This window comes from Pteronotus mesoamericanus, unplaced genomic scaffold, assembly GCF_021234165.1.
Source record: "Pteronotus mesoamericanus isolate MK-2021 breed Mesoamerican mustached bat unplaced genomic scaffold, CSHL_Meso_final contig_105, whole genome shotgun sequence".
Taxonomy (NCBI): Eukaryota; Metazoa; Chordata; class Mammalia; order Chiroptera; family Mormoopidae; genus Pteronotus; species Pteronotus mesoamericanus.
Window position 1 is genome coordinate 4,902,493 of NW_026555006.1, and position 19,215 is coordinate 4,921,707.

The window sequence follows — 19,215 nt, forward strand, 5'->3', positions numbered from 1 at the left end:
AGTTTGCTGTATGGGATGGATGAGCTGGAAAGATAATGGACTGGTGCAGAGGGACTTGCAGTGCCCCCTGCCCTTCTGCTTACACACCCCCAGTGAGGGGCAGCTCACTACCTCTCCAGGCAGTTGCTCTGATGGACCAAGGTCCATCCTCACCCACGTCTCAGATGAGCCCTGGCATGTTCTCTGGGACGCGAGGGAACAGCGGTTCAGGTTGGCAGCACCTGCCCTCCAGGCCTTACCCCTGCCTTCCACAGGGGTGCTTTCTCTGCTGCTGTGTGTTTGGGAAAACGCAGCAATAAATTTACCGCCTCACTTATGAGTAATTTGCTGTCAGTAGCTCTGCGTAAGCAGAGGGCTGAATTAAGAAGGCTTAATTAACATTAATGTTGTGACAGATCTCAACCGTAGTTGGGAAATCCACCATCTTTGCAGCCCAGGTCCTCGCCTGCCACTTCCCCACTCACGTGGGAGGTGAGAGGCCTAGGAAGGCTCTCAGAGCTGCTGACAGACGTGACCACGGGGGGCTGCCTCTCTCCCAGGATAAGGAGGGATTTGGGATCTGGAGGCTTGCAGAGGATCAGCACAGGGAGCGAGGAGCCTCTGCGACTCCAATTCCAAAGGTGCTTTCAGGCTGAGCTCTTCGTCCTTGCCCAGCGCAGTGGCAAACTCACAGGCCTTGGGATCTGAGAGACCAGGGTTTGAATCTGCTACTCTCCTGCGGAGGGACCTCTCTGTGCCTCACCATTCCTGTCGGCAAAAGGGACAGGACAAATCCCCCCACACAGGGCTGTCAGAGGATTCACGAGGCCAGGCGTGGAGAGCAGAGGTGCTCCGAGACCTTCATTTCCTCCACCCCATCATAAGCATCAGAGCAAATATTGATGATTACTGCCCCTGCGCTCATCATCTCATTTAATCCTCCCAATAGCTCTCTGGGGTCAGGCCTGTTATAATCTCATTGTACAGAAGAGGAAACCAAGGCACTGAGAGGGGAGGGGATTTGCCCAAGGCCACACAGATAGTCAATAGGGATGAGGGGACCGTAGCCACCCACTGCATTCACTGGAGAGCCTCCGGAAGGATCCATAGAGCCAAGAGGAGGACAAGGGCAGGCAGCGGGGGCCATGCCAGGGCGGGCACATAATGTCTGTGGAGCCCATCTGTGAAGGATGGGGGAAGGGGGGAAGTGTGCTCTTTGGCAATGGCTGTCCCACCAGAGAGATCTGAGTACCTGTTTTTCAACTACTGAGACTTTATTAAACTGCTCCCCAAGTGCAGAGACAAATGGGGAAGAGATAAATCCAATGCAAGGTTCAACTCTGCTCTCAGGATTAGTACCACCACTCAGCTTTCTCCGGGGTACTCAGCCCAGTCCTGGCACGGGGCGGGCACACTGCAATTTATCATTAATGATTGCCATTATTAATATTAATGGGAATAAACCTCTGACCAGAGCCAACTTTAAACAGCAGCAGGAAGAAGGCCTGGTTCTCACCCACCCATCTCAACACGCCAGGCCCCAGCCTTCGCCCTGAACTCATGTTGGGTCACTGAACGGGACAGGCTGTGTTAAGGTCCTTGGGCTCTGCAGGGACACCTCCATACCTTGATCTCCAGGGGGCAGGATGGACTCTGGACCCCAGGTCCCCAGGTCTCCCCTGAGGAACTGCCCACTTGGAGTCTTGGTGTCAAGGATCTGCTTGGCAATAGCGAGGGGAAGAAGAAGGGGGCAGGGGCTGAGACAGATTTATCTTGAGAATGTGACTGCTTTTCAACCCCTCCAAGCCCCGTGGACCCCAAGCCCTGCCACAATGCCCTGTTCCAGATCTTCTGGCCCTCCTGGTAACCCTCCACCTCCTGACTCAGACACCAGCCATGTGACCTTGAGGAAGCTGCTCATTACCTGTACCTCATTTCTCTCATCTGTGAGATGGAGCACAAAAACCGTACATTTCTTATGGGGCTGATGTGAGGATCAAATCAGATACCCCCAGTGCTGAGCGAGGGCTCAGGGAATGGCAGCCATGATTACTGAGAGATTACAGAAGTCAGTGCAGCGCAGAGCCGGCCCCATCGGTGCCCTGAAGAGAGAGGTGGGCTCACGGGCGTCTGTAGTCTCTATGAGTCTGCTCTAAGACAGTGGAATCAGCGGGGGTGGGGGGGGGACAGTCTTTGTGTGGCCCTGGTGACAGGCTTGGGACCCACAGGGCCTCTCAGGACAGAATCAGAAAGAACTTTATTTCTGAAAAGAGCACTTCCTTAGAAAAAGTGAAGTCTCCGTCCCAGGAGGTGTGCAAACAAGGGATCCATCTATTCATTCAACAAGCATTCACTGCCCCCTCCTCCGTGCTGAGCCCTGTGCTGGGCACTGGGGGGTTGGGAAAGACAGCATGGGACCCAGTCCTGCCTGGAGAAACCCACACTCTAAAAAGGCAAGAGATGCTGAAGGTGCCAACAGACCCCGGGTCAGGCCTGCCTACCCCCTATAAATGTGTCAGAAACTGGAGAAAAAAAGAAGAGGCACTTTGCCATGAAGGAGGCTTGGGAAATACCCGGGGCAGCTCAGAGAGGGGCTGAGCTCTGGCCCAGCAGATCTGAGGCTGGGTACTAGCCTGCACTGACCGCTGAGCCCCCCATGGCCCCAAGATTCCTGTGGCTTTCTGGTGCCTCCCAGTGCTCATGCTCTCCCTGCCCTGGCCCACCTTGACCACAGACTGGTACCAGCCCCTAGAGTCCCTGCCTGCCCCCCATTCCCCATGAGGGATGGGTGGGAGGTGGCCCTGCAGGGAGGAGCCTGCTGGCAGTGGGGTGTGGCAGAGGGAGGGGTGTCTGTCTCTGCAAGGGCACAGCCAGTCCCAGGCAGGTGGTGGGCTCACCCCTTGCCCGCTTTCCCGCCCCACAGCATCCATGCCCGCCCCAGCCATGGTTCCTGGGGAGCAGGCTCCAAGGAGGCCCAGCAGCCAGACCACCAGCTGCTGCCCCCTCCCCATACAAACCCTGGTCACAAAGCACCCTCCCTCCAATTCTGCCCGCCTGCGGTGACAGTCTCTTGGCACCAGATCTCCCCTACCCTCCATCTGTCAGGAATTGGTGCAGACAGACTGTGAGAACCACAAGAGTAAGTAGCGACTCTGTTTGGACACCTCCCCCTCCCCTCTGCCTCCCTAGCATTCTCCCCCCATCCTATGTCCCCTCTCTCCCCTCGGTGTCTCCTTTCCCTTCTGTTTATTTGCATCTTTCCTGCTGATGAAGACATTGACAAAGTGGGAGTGGGGAGGGAAAGAGGACCAGCCAGCCAGGGACCCCCACTTACTCATAACCTTCACACACCACAGCCACAGCAAGCCACCCATCTGTCTTCATCCTTACCTTCTTTCTCCCTGCCCATTAAGGGGTTGGAATCCCATGGAACTGTGGGCTCAATGTCCCCATCTGTACAACTGAGCAGTAAATCCTGTCGGGCCACCTCCCAAGGGGCTACTAGGAGCCAGGAGACAATATGTGGAAAGGGCTTTGTGAACCATAGAGCCTTGTGCAGGCAAATATTTGGTGTCCCCAGCTTCTTCCTATTTAATGGGGGCATGGAGACCCTGCCTGCCCTCCTCTTGGAAGCGGAGAGGTCAGAAACAGACGAAAAAAGCCTTGAAGGATATAAATGGCAGCAAGAACGCAGGCAGGGCCATCAAGGTATGATTCTCACCGCATTAATGTGAGGTGTGTAGGGCAGAGCTGGGGAAGCGGAGGCCCAGGGAGCAGTCACACCGCTGTGTTAGAGGCAGAATTGGGACAATGGCCAGGCCTCTGGGACCTGCCCGTGCCAGCGCCCCAGACAGAATGTTTGGACCTGGCTCCTCTAGACCTTCCTTCCGAGGGGCTCTATTTCTCCTTGAATTCCCCAAAACATGAGGAAGAAATCAGCTTTTACTTTTTTCTTTAAGTGACTTCTGACCAACTGGCAGCAGAACCCACAAATAATGGGAAGCCCTGCTGCAGACCTGGGGGAGCAGTGACCAGGGTTTATGGGGTGCAGGTAGGCTGCCTGTAATGTCCGGCTTGACACAGGACTTTTAGTTTGAAAGCAGGGATAGTTCTGAGCACACCAGGACGAGCTGGTCCCGCTGCGTGGGCGCAGGCACTTGACAACTCCAAAGTGCTGGGCAAACACAATGGTGAGCATTTCACAGAAAAGAGGGGAAAACTCCTGCTCACTCCCGGCCCCTGCGAAGCTTGGCCCAAGGCTCCAGGGGCCAGATGGAGAGGGAATTTTGGCTCAACTGCAGTCTTGGGACCCTGTAGGACCATGTCTCATCCCCACCACAGCACTGATGTGCCCGGGAAATGCGGGGGGCGAGTATTGGGCTCTCCAACCTTTTCATAGCCAAGGAAGCCTGAGGTTCAAAGAAGGGAATCCAGCTGCCCAAGGTCACACATTGAGTTGGGGGTGGCCATTCTGAAGACAGGGCCTGCTTTTCCATCCCCGTGTCCTGGCAGGGCACTGGCCCACAACAGGCCTTCAGTGAATGTTGGAGCGCGGACTCAAAGGCTTCAGTCCACACCAGATGCTTCTGTGGGATTCACAGAAACACCCACATTCAGATACATACTGCACGGACCGGAAACACAGCACAGGGTGGGTGGGAAGGGCACCGGGCATATGTGAGAACCCAGTCCCTCTTTCTTCCCCCCACGCTCCTTCACAGGCTTTGGCTGGGTCCCCTTGAGACCTGTGGTCTGGTGTGGACCCCATACACTTAACCAGATCACCTGGTGCAGAGTGGCAAGGATGGGGATGGAGGAAAACACAGGGTCGAAGCCCAGAAGAGGCCCTGACTCACCTGGTGGAAGGTCTCCTAGAAATGGTGACTCTTGAGGTGAGGTAGGGTCAAACAAGCAGAGCAAGGGTCTTCAGACAGATGGCAACCCCGTGTGAGAGGGTGATGCTTCTGTGACATTTCTCCTCACCTGAGGCATGGCTGGAGCATGGCATGGTGTGGTTTAGGGGGCAGGTGAATGGTGAGATCTGGGGCTGGAGATGTGCCAGATGCATGTTAGGTCATGAAGGGTCCTGAGTGTCAGTCAAGCAGACTGGATCCTATGAGTGGATGCTGAGCAAGGGCAAGACAAAACCGTGCATGTTTAAGAGCACTCGACAGCTGAGCAGAGGTGGTCAGTCTTGCTGCCACAGGCCTGGGAGGCTGCAGAGGGATGGGGACAGGGCTTGGACTGGCAGGTGGCAGAAGAGGAATCCAAGGACTTGGGGGCTGTTATAGGTGAGGTCTAGGCGATGTCCATGTTGTGGACTGGTGCCAGGGACAGAAGGGGTGCATACTCAGGCCCCCAGTGCCTGCGTGCAGGTCACGGTAGGGTCTGGGCACTGCCATCCTACTGGCCAAGAGACCAAGCTGTCTATAGAGATGTCACTTGTACCTCTAGGCCCAACACACCCATCTTCACCTTCCACTTCCCCAGGAGGAAGGCTGCAGGAGGCAGCCAGTGTCTACAGTGCCTGAGAGTGGGCAGCCCACCGGGCCTGAGGGAGGATGGGCCTTCCCTGAGGTCACACAGCATGTCAGCTATCACGGGCTAGGAAGGGACCGTGAGCAGACTTGGGGTGAAGGTGGGGGCAGTCTCTGTGAACAGAGGTCCCAGAAATAGAGCCGGGAGCAGAGGGGGACAGGAGAGTCACTGGAGGCAGGTCTGGAATTGAAAGATGGATTTTCTAACAGAAAGAGCTGTCCAGGGACAGAAGAGGCTATCTAGTCAGTTAGTGAGTTCCCTGTCCCTGCAGGTAATCAAGCAGAAGTTGGAAACCCATCCACACACCCCCCTCCTGGCGTGGCTGAGGGAACTCCTGCTCTGGGATGCGATTGGGGAGGCTGCTTTAGCCAAATGCAGAAGCCACTCCAGCCCCCAGAGCCGCAGTTCACACATTCATTCACACAGCACATGTGCACCAAGGCCTGCTATGCCAGGCTCGGGACAATGGGCACTGGGCGGGGGGGAAGAACCAGAGAAGTCTCCTCTCTCAACCTCCCCCACCCCCAAGCAGGGGGGCAAAGCTGGAGCAGGGCAGGGGACAGAGGATGGAGGCACTGGCTGCCCACGCTCCGTGTCACAGACCTGTACCCTCCCTTCTAAAGGAGGGAGCTCCTTTACCTTCCTGGGCATATTTGGGGCACAGGAGCAAGGGCTGGGCAGGGTCAGGCACAATCCAACCTCCTCCTGCACCCCACCCCTCCCAGAGGTCCCTGAGGCTCTGGGCTCATTTCCTAATGAGGTCCCTGGAAGGACTCTTCCTAATTAAACTAGGACAGTAAGTTATGGCCTGGGGAAGCAGGGAAGAAGAGGAGACAAAGGAACCCCTCCCATTCTACCCAGCAGTGAAGAAGCCTGGCATGGGAGGGAATTCCTGAAGCACAGACAGGAAGTGGAGGTTCGCAGAGGGGCAGAGAAGCTCAGCTAACCTTGACTTGAGCGCTGATCATGGGCCGGGCCCTGCTATGAGTGCTTTTTGTAAATTAACTCACATAATCCTCCAGCCACATTGAGGGTTAGCTATTGATGGACCCAGCTTACAGATGAGGCGAGAGCTCAGAGAGGTGAAGCGACTTGCCCAGGGTCCCACAGCTAGGAAATAGTGAAGCACAGACTGGACCCCAGCAGCCTGGTTAAGAGGTCTGGCTGTTCTCTGGGTCACAGGGAGGTCTCTCATGGATGAGGTGACACATGCAGGAGCAGCCCGAAGCGGGGGACCTGGGGGAGGAGGGTGGTTATTCCCTGTACGGCTCCCACCTGGCTGGACAGCAAACCGAGGTTAGAGTCAGGCCCAGACAGGAGCTACAGAATCTGAATTTCCAAAGCTGCCCCAAGTGACTCAAACTCCTGATCCAGTTCAAGCTCCTTCCTAGTATAGGTCGGGGAGACTGAAGACCAGAGACGGGCAGAGACTTGCTCAGGTCACTCAGCGAGTCAGTGGCAAGGCGAGGCTACCTGGTTCCTGGTGGGGCTGAGAGCCAAAGCGATGGGAGTGGCAATAGGGTTCAATGAAAGGACATAGGTATCGGGGGGAGAGCTCAGCACAGAATCTGCAAGTGTGGTAGGGGCCAAAGACCATGGGGAGGGAGGGCGAGGGGCCTGGGGGAGGAGATGGCACAGGGAACGGGCTGCGAACACCCAGGCTGGTTCTATGCCCTGGTGTGGCCCTGTCCTGGCGTAGGAAGAGCTGACTGGCTCTGTGGGACCCAACCAGGTTTCAGGTACTTTATATTGGCCCAAAATGATTGTACCTACTACCCAGGTCTGGGGTCAGGTTTGAGGGACTTGCCTCAGGCCCCCCAACTAGGACACATTAGAATTGCCATGGAGACCTAGGTCTGGCTGACACTGGGAGGCCACACTTGTCCCTGCTCTCTCTGCTCCATGGAGAAGCAGAGACTTGTGGCTGGTGTGTGTCTGTTGGGCGGGGGTAGCGGGAGTTGACACGGGAGGGGACAGAGGAGGGAGACAAAAGAATGTCACATACACAGCTGATATAAAGTCTGCTCTGCTGGCTCACAGGTATTAAAAAATTGGCCTGGTCAGATTCAGCACAAAAAAAAATAAACAGGCGGAAAACCCTGAGTGGTTGTGGGTTCAGCTAATAAACAGTTGGTTCCGGCTCTGTGTGCATGTTTAGGCCATGTCTCCTGTGTGAGGGGTTCGATTTCACAGTCCCTGCTCCCTGCTCCGGGCTTCCTGGCCCCAGGGAACAGGAGCAGCCCCTTAGCACCCTCCCTCCGCCCCCCAATCTGGGGCCTGGCTGTCGTGGACTCCTGTGAACGCCCTGGCTCTCAGGGAAAAACAAAAGAATCCCAGAGAATTAGGCCAAAAGGGGCCTGGAGGTGCCTGGCTCCCCATGAACAGAGACCCCAAGGGGGCAGGCAGGGGTGGAGCAGAGGTGGGCCTGTCTTCTGGGCCATGGTGTTTATACCAACCTCAGCCCTCTGGGTGGAGGCTGCACAGTGGGCTCAGGCTGAGGCGGGGCGGGGTGGCGGGGCTGCCGGGGCGGGGGCAGGCTGGGAACAGAGATTGCTGGCGCCTCTCCAACTACAAATAATTCCCCACCACAAACAGCCAGTGGGAGCCTTTAGCTTTGGCTTGGCCGGGCCTCCTTGGTCAGTATGGGAGGGGGAAGAACGTCACCTTGGCCCTGCAGCCCCCGTGCATTTGTAACGGTCACCTCCATCTTGGAGCACCCTCTCCTCGAGCATGCACACCCAGTACATACACACGTGTGCTGGGGCACATGGCTGGAAGAGGGCTCTGAGGTGACGTTGGCATCAGATGGCAGTTCGGAGTCCAGGAAGTGGAGAGGGAAAAAGGAGCACTGATCTGAATGTCCCTGGATTCAGGCCACCAGGAAAGCCCAGCCTTGGTCTCCCACTATTCACTTGAGCCACTTAACCTGGGCCTGATGGGGCCTTCCTGCCTCTTATCAGCTGCCAGCTCTCTGAGGTCAGTTTGGACCCTTTGGTGAACCAAGCCTCTCCTGGATAACTAACCATGCCAGACCTGGCTGGTTAACCAGTTCTCCTTGCCTCCCTTGTCTCCCCTCGGCCACCCAGAAAGCAGCCAGCCTGGGGTTCCCAATGCAGATGGGATGATTCCTACAGTCCCTCCCCACTGGAGAAGCTGCTGTTCTCCCAGGCAGCCAAGCCCTCCCAACTGGCCAGCTGACCTACATCTCTCCTGCTGCTATTTCAGCAGCTGCCCTCTTGTTGTGTCCTTGGTGAAGGGGGAGGAAAGCTGCTGCCGGTCCTTCCTAGCCTGCTGTTCCCTGTGCGGCGATCGCAGGCCTGGGAAGGAGGACGAGGATGCTCATTTTCAGGGCCAGCTCTGGGCAGAATGCTCGATAACAGCCTAAGCACCTCCATGAGCTGGGCTCATGATCCCATTTCACAGACCAAGGATCTATAGCTCAGAACCTAAGACCCACGCCAAGGCCCCCCAGCTGGTGGGCCACGGTCTGAAGGGCCTGACTCCATTTTCCTCCCTCACTCCACTGCATCCAACTCAATCACAGGCACAGGAAGAAGGCAGAAGAAGGGAAAGTGGCTGAGGAAACTGGGCCTAACAGCTGAGTTCTGAAAGTGCCCAAGAAATCCAGCTACACTCCATATCTGCCTGCCCAGAATCCACCCACCCCACCAGCAAAGCTCCTACCAACCCTCACCAGGCAGTAAGGAGCCTGAGGGCCACAGGCCTGCCAGCCCCAGGCCAGGGCTGGCCCTGAGCCCAGCTTCAGGGAGAAGGAATCTGCTCAGTGCTAGTTGCAGTGTAGATAGGGAAAGGACTGATGGATAAAGGGGAAATGAAGTTCAGAGAGGGAGAATCACTCACCCAGGGTCACATAGCAAGCTGGGGGTGGAGAAAGAAAAAATATAATGCTGTAGAGGAGATAGAGTCTACAAATATCTTCAGAAGGATGAAGACGAATTTTGTTCCCTTTTGTTTTCTTCGGTGGGGGTGGGGTGTTCTTGGGGCCGGATCACAATCGTCTTTTCTCCTTGCTTTGCTTTGTGTGAATCAGATGTGGTTACTTTGTCTGCCCTGTGAACCCGGGACAAGGTGTCCCTGTGCTCAAGGAAGAAGGAAGTCCTGTGGGCTGCTGCTGGGATGGGAAGGGCCACGGGGCGGTAGGTGGTGTGGGGAGATGGGCAATCAGCCTCCTCAGGAGAAAGCAACGTGGCTTTCTAATGAAAATGCACACATTTGACAATCCCCTTGGTAAGACTTTACCTTAAGGAAAGGATCAGACAAACACACGAAGATGTAGTTCAAGGATGTTCATCCCAGCAGGGTGTGGGATGGGAAAAGCAGAGAATCAACTAAACACATGTCTATCAATAGGAGATGGTATCATTAAATTGGAATGATTCATGCAACAGAATACTACCTCATCCTTTAAAACAATGATATGCAGCAACTGTTACTTGCATGGAAAGACATGTATGATGTGGAGAGAAAAGAATTGGCATAGCACATCCTCGTTTTTGTTTTAAAAAAATATGTGTTCATACACACCAGCTGACATGCAGAGGGAAACTTCTGGGAAGACAGGCTGCTTCCACGGCAGTGTAACCAAGGGCGATTGTTACCATCCTCTTTTTGCTTTTCTGTATTGTCTATGTTTTTTAAAATTATTGTTATAAGTATGAAATGGCTCGTATAATCAGAAAAGTTACACCTGTAAAAATAAATAAATAACATCAACTGAAGCGAGTCAGCGTCAGCACTACCGATGATTAGCCGAGTGGCCCTGGGCGAGCCCCATGCCCTCCCTGTGACCCTCAGTGTCCTCCTCAGGAAAGGGGGCTAATAATTAACTCCTGCACCACCTGCCTCCCAGCACGGCCGTGAGACACAAACTGGAAAAGGGGGAAAGGCCCATGCTGTGGCCTAACAGGCTGACAGGGCTAGAAACTGAAATTGTCTCCAGAGCAACTGGCTTAAGGACCCTTGTCCACATGACCACTCCCATGGACTCCCAGGCCCCAGAGAGGCTTTGGGCCGTCTGTCCTGCCAAATTCCAAGGGCCAGGTGTGTGGAGGCCGAGGGTGTCATGGGAACTGTGTGGACCCGGAAGCTCCGTGGCTCTGGCTTGCTGGGTGACCACTGCGCATTCTGGGGGACCTGATAGTATGCTGGGTTCCACACCTCCAAAGCGGCCAGCCTGTGGGCATCCGGGCTAGGCCCTGCTAGGGACACAGAGGTCAGACCAGGTGTGGTGGATGGGGAACTCTGAGTCGCGGCCCTTTCGGAGCCAGTCCGGCTGAGGGGCCACTCCTGGGGTCTGTGACATTCAGCAGCTTGTGGACAGGAGCCAGGGTGAGCTCAGCTGGTGATTAAAAATGCCTGAGGGCATGCAGGGGCCGCAGCCCAGGGAGGGACCCAGGGCGCCCCCTGGGGAGGCTGGCTGAGAGGGACCCCTGCAGTGCCCCGAAAGGAAGGGAGGCCGCAGCTCATCCCGTGCGCCATTCACACTGCTGTTCACCTGCATCAGACCTGACAACCGGACAGGCACGGCTCCGTCCTGCCGCTGACCAGCCAGGCCACCTGGGGCAAGTGAGCTTTGGCTCCTTCCTGGCCCTGGCTGACGGAGGCCTTTTCTGAGAAAGCCCCTATTAGCAAACATGCTCATCAACTCTGACTACATTTGACATTATTTTAGATGAGTTCTCAGCAATCCAGGGGCGGACAGGTTGGGCCCAGCCAGGGGCGGTGGTGCCCCTGAAGTCCACCAAAGCCCTTTCTATGTGCAGAAGCCTTTGCCTAGCCTTTGGCCTGGAATACCTTGTCCCCTCATCCAGCAGGGAAGAGAGAGGGCAGAGGTGGTGGACGGGGGCCGCAGCGGGTAGGGGTGGGAGAATACTGTTCTGACTCAAGTCCTGCCCAGGCACTGAGGACACTGGTTCTAAGACTCGGTCACTGTTGATACCCGGAGCCAATTTCCAGTCACCAGGACCTTGGTTTCACCTTGTGAAAACCTAGAAAATCTCCCAAGTTTGCAGGGTAAGTGTGGGGAAGCCCGTATGAAAGGAGGCAGCCAGGCTCTGTGTGACTGCCAGTAAGTGGCTTGTGCTCTCTGGGCTTCAGTGGGCCCAGCTCACTAGAGGGGGCCTGATTATGGCCCCTAAGTTCCCTCAGCTCCCTTCTCCAGCCTCAAAGTCCCCTCTGGGCCTTCTCAGAAGCTCCCGGGCCCTCACATCTGACCAACAGCAGCTTCTCACCCTCAAAAATGAGTGACATTTCCTCAGTTTGTTTATTCATTCATACGCCAAGCCCCAAATGCTGCCCCGTGCCCTGTGGTTGCTCACAGACACTCCCAAGGCACCTGGAGCTCCTGTGATGGGCTATGACAAGGGCGCACAAAGCCGTGGGCATCCAGACACGGGAGAGGCCAGATGATACAAGGAAGAGGACAAAAGCCTCCTGGAGGTGGCGATGAGCTGATTCTGAAGGACAGGTGGGAATCAGGGAAGGGCAACCCCAGCAGAGGGTCTCCAGTTTCCCTGTCTGTACAGCTGGAAGAATAATCACTACCTCATAGGCAGTGGCCAAGAGAGACCTTCAGAAATGGTGGAGAGTCCTACCATGGGAGGCTAGAAAAAGGGGGCTTTATATTGGGGTTCTGGATGGTCTCCAGAGACAAGAGACCCTCCCAACTCTATCCCCCAGGCTGGAAACCTATAGCCCAGGGGGGCACAGCTGGCCACTGTGGCCACCTAACCACTTCCTCCACACCCTCTGGGCCCCAGGCCTCTGATCCCAACAGGGTAGACAGAGAGCTTGGAGAGGAAGAGCTTGTCTCCAGAGCAGATAGGATTTGACTCCAGATAGACTTGGGTCAAATCCTGGTTCCACCACTTAAGAGTCATGACATCGGCCAAGTCACTTCTCTTGTTCGAGCCTTGGTTTCATCTTCTTTAAAGTGGGAATTACAATAAAACCTCCTCACAGGGTTGTGAGGAGCAAAGCTAACAAACGCACATTGCCCAGCATTGTGCCAGCCATGGGGTAAGTAGCCGATATCTGCTACTAGTCACTTTATTTTGGAATCCCTAGTGCCGAGCACAAGGCTGGCAGAGCAGACAATGGGGGGAAGGACCTGAGACTGAGGGAACAACAGGGATGTGTTTGGGGAAAAAAAGGACTGGGAGGCTAGAGGACAAGGGGTCAGGGAAGGTCACCTGGAGGAGGTGGCATCTGTACCAGGCATTCAAAGACTGAGTGACCTGGATGTAAGTCACCTCTAGGGCAGGGGTTATCAGTGCTGCCTAACACAGGGGCCCAGGGCCCGGCTCCACAGCCCCCAGAACTCAGCCCCGCACCCTCACACAGGCCCAGGACTGGCTTCCTGGGGGTGGCCTGGGCGAATGACTTCTCACCCTGGGGCCAGAGAAGCTCCCACTTGGTTATATCACTTGCCAGCACAGAGTCCACACACTCCTGCTCCATCAGCCCTCCGGGCTCTCCCTCTCTTCACCCTCTCCCTGGAAGTGTCTCTCTGGCTTCACCGGACAAGCACAGGCCTGAGGGAAGCCCTTCTCTGCCCCTCCTAGGGCCCTGTTCACTGAGACCAAGGCGTATTTAACACAGTTCTTCCCTCAGTCCCTCACAGGGCAACTTTCTCCCTTCCAAGTCCAAGGCTGAATGGCCTTGGGCAACCTCCACTGCGGCCGGACAACTCCCTGGCTGAGGCAAGCCGCAGCTGCAGACATCTGGGCAGCGGCAGTATCTTGGCACTCAGGTACCCGGAGACTTCAGTGAAAATCCTCCCTCCAAGAACAATTGTGCTCATCGCCATTCATTAAACATTTACTGCTTCCCAGGCACATTATCTCATTTCATCCTCACACCATCTCTGGGAGGGAGGGACTATTATTGCTCCCAAGTCCAGAGGTGAAAGCAGCATAGAAAACCAGGTGTGTCTGATTCAGGGCCCCATTGAGCTGTGATTTCAACAGAGGTCACTAAGTCCCTCTCTCAACTCCTGCATCTCAGTTTTGGGGAGAGAGGATAGCAAGGAGGGCTTTCTTGAGGCGGTGACACCTGAGCTGAATCTTCTAAAGTAAGAAAAAGATGGTAGCCAGGTGAGCGTGCAGAAAGAGGACTGAAGACCGACAGAGTAGCACATGCAAAGATCTGGAGGTGAGAAGCAGCAGGAAAGCAAGAGTGAGAAAAAAGCTGCAGTACAGTGTCCCAAGCTCACGGGAAGAGACAGGAACCGGCTAGACGGGAGTGGGCAACAAGAGCTGGTCACAGAGTTTTAGAAGGATGGAGTTGCCTGGTCAGATGAGGAAACCGAGGTTCAGAGAGGAACAGCACTACGTCAGATGACTCCACCCAAAAAGGAGATGACGCTGGGCCTGGTGTCAGGGGTGTGAGAACGGGGCCGGGACTAAGGCCAGGTGGCACACCGAAGGGCAGATACAGGCCGCAGCCCCAGCTGGGAGCTGTGACAGAGTTTTAATTATTTACAAGGCTGCTTCCCAGCAGGCTTCAGTGTTCCTGCAGCCTGGCCTTGCCCAGCTAATGAACTCTCAGCCGTGGGAGACCTCACAGCAGCCACTCTTTATTAAACCTGGGATGGAGGGGTGATGGGGGCTGGGAAAACAAGGCAGCCTAAAGAAGCCAGACCAACGTAGAGGAATCTGAGCACAAAACCAGTCCACCATATACCCAGCCTCTCAGCCCATCCACTGAGAGAAACACAGAATTCTTTCCAGAGCAGGAGGGACAGTGGGAGGGTTTGATGTTATCTCAAGATGGGAAAACAGGTCCAAGGTCATCGGCTAGTGCTCAAGACAGCACAAGTTCCAGAGTTCCGGAGTTGGGTACCTGTATTCACACCCCAGCAATTTTGCTTAAAAATCATATACCCTTGAGCTGGTTACTTAGTTCCTTTGTGCCTTTGTAAAGTGGGAATAATGCAGGTACTTCATAGAGTTGCCATTTTACAGGATCGAGAAGCATGCGGTGATGCACATGGGATCTCAGCACAAGACCTAGTCCACAGGAAGTGGTCACTGTTTTCACTCTGGGAGCAAAGGGCCGGCCAGAAACCAGAGCCCGCATCCCTGCCCCCAAACACTGAGAAGCAACAGGAAACTGAGGCCAAGGGGCCAGCTGGCCTACGTGACCCAGGTCCACAGCCAGGGACCCACCCGACTTCCCCTGGCTGGGCTACCCTTGGGCTTCCTTGGGCCTGGCCTTCCAGCGTCCAGCCCCTTCCTACACTTTGAAGGCCCTTTGAGCTGGAAACTCATGCCCCATGAGCCTTTCCCTTCCCCACCCTGCCAGTTCTATCCCATATCTCCAGAGCACCAGGTCCCACCTGCTGCGGCTGAGGATCAGGATTTAGAAGGCCTGACTCTGAGTGCTGGCTCCAGCCCTGGGGCGTTGTGTAACTTAAGAGCAGTCATTTCACCTCTCTGAGCTCCAGTTTCCTCCTCTATAATATGGGGAATATACTACCCATTTTTAAATGGTAAGCCCTGAGGGAATGGTATTAATTGCCATCTCTCAAGGCCTGGTCTAGCTGTCTCCTCCAGGAAGCCTTCCTGTGCTACCTCAATATGCAAGCTCCCTCCCTCCTGCCTCCATCAGCTCTTGGTATTCACAGGCTACATTCTCACCTCTCTGGGAGCTGGAACTCAGTTTGTCTCACACAGACTTCACTTACAAATGGCAACCCCCATTTTGCAGGTCGAGAGGTACAGAGGTGAGGCAGCTCTCATGCGGTGGAAAGGGTTGGAATGCCAAAGAAAGCAGTTAGGTATAAGGACGGGAGGCTGCTCAGGCAGCAGCCAATAGCCTTGAAGGGAGGAGAGTTCAAAGAAATGCAGTTTGGGCAGGTGGCCCACAATCGGGGAATTGCCCCAATGAGGAAGGAAGGCATGAGGAAAGATCATTTTTGAACAACTGGCCCAACACAGCCACCCAAAGTCCCCACTCTTTTTCTTCAAGATGTCTCTCTGTGGGTCCCTGAGGTCCCTTTCTAAAGACCTGGGAGGCGTGAACACATCCATTCCCTTCTCTTTGCCAGCCCTGTGTGAAGACTTTCTATCAGTATAACCTGTGATGGAGGAACAGCTACCCCTATTTGGCAGATAAGGAGGAAACAAGCTCAAAGAAGACAAGCGTGTGGAACTGATATGTGGTACTAACAGCAAAGCCCCCACCCCTCCCACTCCAAGCTGCCAATGTCAGTTGTTTCTGTTCACACTTGTGCTTCTGACTCTACCGCATCTCAGAATGAAAACAGGAACTGAGATTGGTGGTCAGCGCTCCCATGGTCCCATCTGGGGTCGCCCAGCCTCCCAATATTTCACACGTTCATCCTGCCCAGAGCTACACATAAAGATGCAAAGTGACAGGGCCAATATTCCTGGACCACCCACCTAGATCCTTTCACACCACACTCCCCAGTGCAGCAACCAGTGCCCCTGAGCTGGGAGGCAGGCAGACATCCTGACCAAGTTCTGTTATTCTCTGCTGTGTGACCTTGGGCACATCACTCAACTTCTCTGAGCCAGAAGCCTTATGTACAAGCAGGATGCCGAGAAAAATGCTCTTTGCAGCCACTCTTGCAAGATTGCTATTATAAAGAATCAGGGAGATGTGGTAAAACTTGCACAGAAATGCAGTTTTTATTTCCCTGCCTCATCTCGACACTCCTGCTATAACAGAATCACCAGCACAACTTCCCGTGATGAGACTCATATTTTACCTCAGCTCAGCCGCATTCATAACTTCAGTAGCACTGGCAAAGGGTCATCATGATTAGGCTAAGAACTCTGGAGTCAGATGCTTAAATTCAAGCTTCTACTTAGCAACTCAATAGCTGTGGGTCAAGTAACTTTATCTCTTAGTGCCTCAGTTTGTTTAGTCTGTAAAATAGCAGTCATCGGACGGTGAAAAGAGTTTACATAAGGTTAGCACAACCACAGTAGTTGGCACCCAGCTAACAACAGCATGTCTTAGCCTCATCACTTCCAATTACATTACTAGGAACTGGTCCTCTAAACCAAAGCAAGAATCATTAGCCTAAATGGTTGGGTGAGGAAACTGAGGGAGGAGGACAAGATGTGTCCAAGGCACAGAGCTGAATCTTAGAAAATGAACCCAGAAGCCGATGCGCAATCCCAGTTTAAAAAGAACAAAAGATAAAAAACGAAAAAACCTTGAGGACTCAACAATCCATGCTGTTCCTCCAGGTGTTCCTGCTGCCCCATCCCTACCCTTGCCACCGTGTGAAGCTATGGGTCTGACTTTCTCACTGCTCTCCTCGAGCAAACGCCGTTCTCCCTGGCCATGGGGGTGGGGCTGTCCTCCACGTGCCCCAGAGCCTGCACAGAGCAGGCTCCCGCTAACGGAGAATGAATGACCGCCTGAGTCTATGTTTCTAAGAGCCCTGTTTTTTCTGTTCTTGGAACTACACCGTGGCAACTGCCTCCTAACTCACTTCCGGTCCCGCGCACCCTACGAAGGAACCTCCAAAGCAGTCGCCCCAGGGTGTAAAACACCACATTCAGAAAAGACTGCCGGCAACCAACACACTGCCGGGGGTTCACGCGCGGCCTCAGGGTTCCTCGAGTCCATTTCAGAAACAAACTCTTTCTCAAGGTTCCCTCCTCCCTGGTCTGCCCCAGGACTCCTGCCCGAGCGGGTCTGGCTGGAGATCGAAGTCGGCTAACCAGGGTGGCACAAAAGGGCTTCACCGTGACTAGGCAGAAAAACGGCGGGCGTCAGCTCCCGCGCCCCGCCAGCACCTACTACCGGCGAAATGCGCGCAGGGGTGTGCCCGGGGCGGGACCAGGGCAAGGTCCCTGAGCCCACTGCGCCCGAAAACTACACACACGCCCGCACCAGGATTGGCCGCTCCGGCCACGGAGGCCGATGGGGTGGTCCTCGCCCAGCCAATCAGGGGCCCCGGGGAGCCCATTCATTCACAAAAAAAAAACCGAGCAGGAAAAGTAGAGCAGCGAGGCCCAGAACTGCGCGGAACTTCGTTACCCCCGCGCATTTCGTGGAGCCGAGGCTGGAGACCGGAAGGGCCGGATCGCAGGAAGCTAGACGCGTGAAGGGACAGTCGCGTCCCCATCCACAGTTCCCGCCCAGCAAACGGGTGGGGTGTGCCTCCTTCCTGGGTCACAACCGCCCCGGGCTTCGTCCCCGACCCCATTAGGACGCGCCTGCAGCCCAGCTCTCACCTTAACGCTAAGAGCCTCCCAGTCCCGAGGGAGGCGGCGCCCGGGAGGCTTCGGGGGTGAGGATGAGGTCCAAGCAGGTGGCCCAGCGTTAGATGCCGCCACAGGCGCGCTAAGCATGGCGGCCCCCCCCCCCCCACTCCACGGTTCCCTCCCTCCCCCGCTGGTCACTCACGGCAGTCGTCCTCGTCGCTGTTGTCCAAGCAGTCATCGTCCTCGTCGCATCTCCACACAGAGGGGATGCAGCGCTCGTTCTGGCACCGGAACTGGTTCTCTTCGCATTCCTTGACCAGCCCTGCGAGGGAGGGTAGGGGGGAGAGGGGGCGTGAGCCGGATCCGCAGACCATGCAATCCTGGCAGCGGGCAGGGGTCTCCTGAGGTAAAAGAAAAGGGGCGATGCAACGACCCCGAGGACATTGGGCACCCTCCATTCGGATGGAAGGGAGGACGGTTCCTGGGATGGCGGGCAGCTCCGTGGCACGATAAGGCCAGGCACACACAGTCTGTATCACACTAGTGGCATACCCCCCATTCAGTCACATTCAGCCCAAAGTCAGAGATCCATGCAGACACAGCCCACAGGGAGCCCCCAAACACGCCGCGACACACGCACCCTCTGGGCGTTGCGGGCACATCCCCCTCTTGCACGCAACCCCTCTGTCTCGGCAGCGCTCAGGGGGTCCCCGGAAACGCATTGTCAGGCGGGGAAGTCGCCTGGCTTGCTCGCCGCCGCCAAGGAGCGCGCGTGTCAACGACGAGAATCACACAGCCCATCCGAAACCATCAATGACCCCCAACCCCACCGCGGCAAAGTTCCCGGCACGCCCGGTCCCTACAGCCCCCATCCCCCAAAAGCAGGTGCCGGAGGGCAGAGCCCACAACACAGGGAGTCGCGGGGGCGGGTGACGGGGATGAAAGGATAGATGGGCCAGAGGTACCTAACCCACCCGGCGCCTCTGCCAGGCCCGGGCTGGGGGTCGCGGGGCAGTGTAACTCGCCCCTTGGCCCCCGGGCCGCGCTTTGTTGGCTGCTACAGCGGCGTACAGCCAGGCCCGGGACCGGCCGCACGCACCTTGGCTACCATGCAGTGGATCCGCAGCCGCCGCCGCCGCAAGATGCTGGGGTCGAAGCAGCAGCAGCAGCAGCAGCAGCAGCGCCAGCGGCCGGAGCGCGCCCCGCTTGGGGCGGCCCATGGCGGGCCCCGGGCTCCGGCCGCCGCTCCCTGCGCACCCCGTGTCGCGGCCGCCGCCGCGCGTCAGCCCGCCGAGTCCTTGCCGCGGCTCCGGGGCTGCCGCTGCCCCCGCCGCCGCCGCCGCCGCCGCCGCCTCCCGCCCCGGCTCCTCGGCTGCATTTCAAGCAGGTTCCGTGACGCTCGGCAGCGGGGCGGGCTCAGGCTAGGCGCGCGGCCCCGGCCCTGGGCTGCGGCCGCCGGCGCGCGCGCCCCCTCCCGCTGCCGCCTCCGCCC

The 19,215-nt window shown here is 56.2% G+C and overlaps 1 protein-coding gene across 10 annotated transcripts in view; it reads right to left on the reverse strand.

Moving 5' to 3' along the window:
• Positions 1–18,982, reverse strand: part of LRP8 (LDL receptor related protein 8) — a 74,782-nt gene extending 55,800 nt beyond the window's left edge. For all 10 annotated transcript variants that reach the window (XM_054573330.1, XM_054573326.1, XM_054573318.1 and 7 more), the window contains exons 1-2: positions 18,823–18,982; positions 17,926–18,045 (exon numbers count right to left, since the gene is read on the reverse strand). In XM_054573330.1, the coding sequence (XP_054429305.1) occupies positions 17,926–18,045; positions 18,823–18,943 (241 nt within the window). In that variant the 5' untranslated portion in view covers positions 18,944–18,982. The remainder of the gene's footprint in view (positions 1–17,925; positions 18,046–18,822) is intronic.
• Between the last annotated feature and the right edge of the window lie 233 nt (positions 18,983–19,215).